At 56.2% G+C, this 4,048-nt stretch overlaps 1 protein-coding gene across 1 annotated transcript; it reads right to left on the reverse strand.

The window, feature by feature from the left end:
• Positions 1 to 1,809: 1,809 nt before the first annotated feature.
• Positions 1,810 to 3,789, reverse strand: LOC119365312 (UDP-glycosyltransferase 75C1-like). The gene has a single exon (XM_037630935.1). The coding sequence runs from the start codon at positions 3,706 to 3,708 to the stop codon at positions 2,197 to 2,199; it is 1,512 nt and encodes a 503-aa protein (XP_037486832.1). The 5' UTR covers positions 3,709 to 3,789; the 3' UTR covers positions 1,810 to 2,196.
• Positions 3,790 to 4,048: the final 259 nt, after the last annotated feature.

Raw genomic sequence — 4,048 nt, forward strand, 5'->3', positions numbered from 1 at the left:
TGTTGTGCGTTGATGTGCCATACTTGCATGTTGAGAGGAATAGTTAGTGGGGGCTAGCTATTTAGATATAGAAGATAACTATTAAATGAATTTTGTTATTTACGAAAGTTGGTAAATAAATACTATGCAATATATTGAAGAGGCCCACAAAGTTCGAGGTCAATTTGGATTGTATAAATAATTTTTATTTCGAAAAGGCCATTTTATTTGTTGTTGGACCACCTATTAACTTCCTAGGAATTTAGTTGTGACTCAAATGAAGTTGGGTTCAACATGACAATGGTCAGGAGAATCTATAGAATAATGCGAACATTTTAGTTTTACTGTCAAAGAAACAATAATTTTACTTGAAATTTAAATTTGAATTATCTTTGATTTTGGGTAAGTGGCAATTTGCATAATAATCATGATGACATGGCCATCATTAGGGGGAGATTACTGTAGCATGATTCCCGGGGTATTACATTGTCGCTTCCCCAACCGCTATCTGCCCCCTCCACTCCCTTCTTTGTCCCAATGTCGAGGACAGGCAGTGGTGCTGGCGCCGAGTCTGGCAGCAAGGACGATCCCATCAATTGGGACGCCCCCATGTGCGAAGCAGAGGTGGGCGACGACGAGCAGCTACCTCCTGCCCCCTCCCTCCTCCCCCGCAACATCTTGGGCTATGCTTCGTCCCTTGTCGCTCAACGTCGCAGCGCGGACACCGTCTCCTGCCCATCCTGCACCGCGCGCAGGTCTGCGCGCTCGGTCCACCCCGCTCCGCTCAGCCGACAACCTCCTATCCCACCGGCAGCTGCTCCTCAAGGGCATCATTGGGTGCTCATGCCCGCGCCACAGACGCCTGAATCGGAGGCGTGTGTCGCCCGCTGCGAGAGGAAGGGAGCTAGGGAGAGGCCACGATGTTGGAGGTGGTCGCGCCTTCCTCCCTCCATCGGCGCATATTGTCGGCGGCGTCCGATGCGGAGGAGCAACTCCTCGCGGATGTGCTCCATCGCTTGCTGACAACATAGAGACGGTCGCCGCCTCTGTCGGAAGAACGCCAAGGTGTCCCGGCTCGGCATCTAGCAATCGAAGCGCGAGCCAAAGGAGAAGGCAGCGGCGGCAGTGAAAGCCGCCCGGCTGGCGAAGCAGCAAACCGGGCCACCCATAGGATGGTCGGCTTCATCTCGTCCTCCTACGACGACTCCGACATCACGAATGGCTCATGCTCGGGGTTCGATGACCCCCTCCCGCTGTTGACGCCTACATGAAGGGCTACAACCGCTCTACCACAAAGGCAAAGGACCGGCGAGGAAGTGCTGAATTCCTCGGCCCTCTCTATCTTTGTTTTGCGTATCTAGTAATTTTAGTTTAAATCTCTGTCCATTTGCCGGCTGAACTATGATGTTTAAACTGTGTATTTTGATGTGAATTAACTACCGGCTTGTTCTGTGTCCATTTATTCTATGTTCCAGAATTTTTTTGATGATCTATACGATTTATTTTAGGTTGCATCGATAGTATGGATTTTTTTTGTGGGTTCATAGTGTAGATTTAGGTGACATGAGATGCACGGCTGCGGTCATGAGTGTTTGATGCCCTGTTTGGTTACAGAGACTAGACTAGAAAAATTCTTTTTTAATCACTATGTAACCAAACAGGAAGGACTCTTAAGGGACTAGAAAAAAATTATTGGAGGGTCTTTTTTCTTTAATTCCTTGGACCAAAAAAAGTTCAGTCCTTTGCAACCAAACACACCCGGTCGTTTACGCGGACATATAGAGGCCGGAATAGCTTGCTGTAGATGCTCCACTTAAAGTGTACGGCTACTTAGATGACAATACTTATAACATATTTAGATGTGCATTAGAAAAAGCGACATTCTATCGCCGGATGACACGATTAAGAACCCACTTGGAGTGCAGCAAAGTACGGCTGCATTTCCAATCTTTTTTAGACAAACAAAGCTAGTACTAGTACATAACTGCTCGCCTGCCATACGGCTTTGTGCATCTCCATACATCGCCCTATCCTCCGTCTTGAGAATGACCGAAAGAGAGAGACATCCGGACACGATAAGCATCGCATCAATCACTTCGCTTCAGCTTTTGATCCTCTTATCCTTCCATGGGCAGGGTAGTCAGAATCTCCCGCGGCACTAATACACTCACGACAGTAACTAATAACCGGAACAAACGTGCAGCCGCAGTGACAATTTCAGGTACTACCGCGTGCAATCCGCCGCACGAACTCCATCAGGCTCCGGTCCGAGCCGCCGCCGTCGGCCACGGCCACCCTCGCCTCCTCCTTCCACGACGCGGCGCGCGACGTCACCGCCTCCGACGTAGCGATCTCCACGCACCTCCTCAGCTCCCCGGTCTCCAGGACGCCGTCCTCCGCGCGCGCCGCGGCGCGGACACCCACGCCCAGCGCCCGCTCCACGAGCCACGCGTTCGTCCCCTGGTCCGAGTACTGCGGCGCCGCAACTATGGGCACGCCGCAGGCCACGCTCTCCAGCGTCGAGTTCCACCCGCAGTGCGTCACGAAGCACCCCACGGACGGATGCGAGAGCACACGCGCCTGGTCGCACCACTCCACCACCATGCCGCCGCCGGCGTCGTCGTCGTACGTGGCCGCCGACGCCGTTGCGAGGAGTCCCTTGATCGCGTCGCCTTCGTCCTTGTCCCTGCAGTTGTCTTTCCGTAGCACCCACAGGAACGGCCTGTTGGACTGGCTCATGGCCTCCGCTATCTCGGCGACCTGCGTCTTGCTCATCACCGACGTGCTCCCGAAGGAGATGTACACCACCGACTTGGCCGGCTTCGTATCCAGCCAGTGGAGGTAGCCTTCGCCGTCGTGGTCGAACAGGTCGTTTGGACTGTTGCCGTCGTGGCCGTCGTGCAGGAACGAGAGCACGGGACCGACGGTTACCACTTCGACGTGAGGCCTCAGCGAAGCCAGCGCGTCAGGCTCCATGGCGTCGAACGTGTTGGCGACGACGTACGTCGGGGGCTTCTCGGAGTCGCCGTCGAGCGCGTCGATGAGCTCGCGGAACTCCGGGATCAGGCAGGCAAAGGGGTCGTCGTCCGAGGTGACGGCGAGGAAGGACGGCAGGTCCCGGAACCGGAGCGGCGGGAGGCCCGGGATACACACCTCGGCATTCGGGTCACGCGACGCGGCGGCTACCATGACGGCCTCCCGGCTCCCTCGAAAGTAGTGGTAGTACGCGGCGAGCGCGGTGACCGGCTGGATCCAGAACACCGCGACGACCGCCACGCCGTACGCCCGCGCAACGCCGGCCACCCACGGCATGAGCAGCGTGTACACTGCGCAGGTGACGGGGTGCCCGCGATCGCCGAGGCGCCGGAGCAGCCCGGACAGCGTGCGCGCTCCCTCCAGCCTCACCTGCGACATGTAGTGCGCGTAGTCGCCCGCGGTGCGGTCGAACCCACCGTCGTAGCCGTCGGAGTAAGCGGCGTATGCGACCCCGCCCTCTTCCCTTATCTCGTCGCCGCCCACCGCGCTTGTTGCGTCAGCGAACATCTTCCGAAAGGCCGAGACAGGGGTGCATATGGTGACGCGCGCACCGCCGGCGCCGGCGGCCGCGCGCACGAGACGGCGCGCGAGGTGACGCGCCGGGGTGATGTGCCCCTGCGCCGGGTACGTCACGATCAGGAAGTGAGGCTGGCTCTCCTCATCCGCGGCACGCTTGTCTTCCTGCAGCTCCATTGGCGGTAATAACTGGAGCGAGCTTGGGACGCGCGCTTTGACACGAGGAATAGGAGTGGAAGTGGGAGCGACGAAAAATGATTTTTCTACTAGTACCGGTACCGGTACGGCCGTACCTGGCGACGAAGCATATCAACTTTGGCTAGACGCGAGTCGTTTTTCGTCTCAGGCGGCCGACTAACGCACCACTAACGCACGACACCGAATGGTCGTCCGTGTCCGTTTGGGTAAACGGACAAAACGAGCCATCCAACGCGCGGTCGTAGACAGACTGTCAACCATTTTTTATCCGCTTTCAACCCATTATCGGTTTAATTTTGGACCGAGTTTGCGGTCGAAC

Source organism: Triticum dicoccoides, chromosome 1A, assembly GCF_002162155.2.
Source record: "Triticum dicoccoides isolate Atlit2015 ecotype Zavitan chromosome 1A, WEW_v2.0, whole genome shotgun sequence".
Taxonomy (NCBI): domain Eukaryota; kingdom Viridiplantae; phylum Streptophyta; class Magnoliopsida; order Poales; family Poaceae; genus Triticum; species Triticum dicoccoides.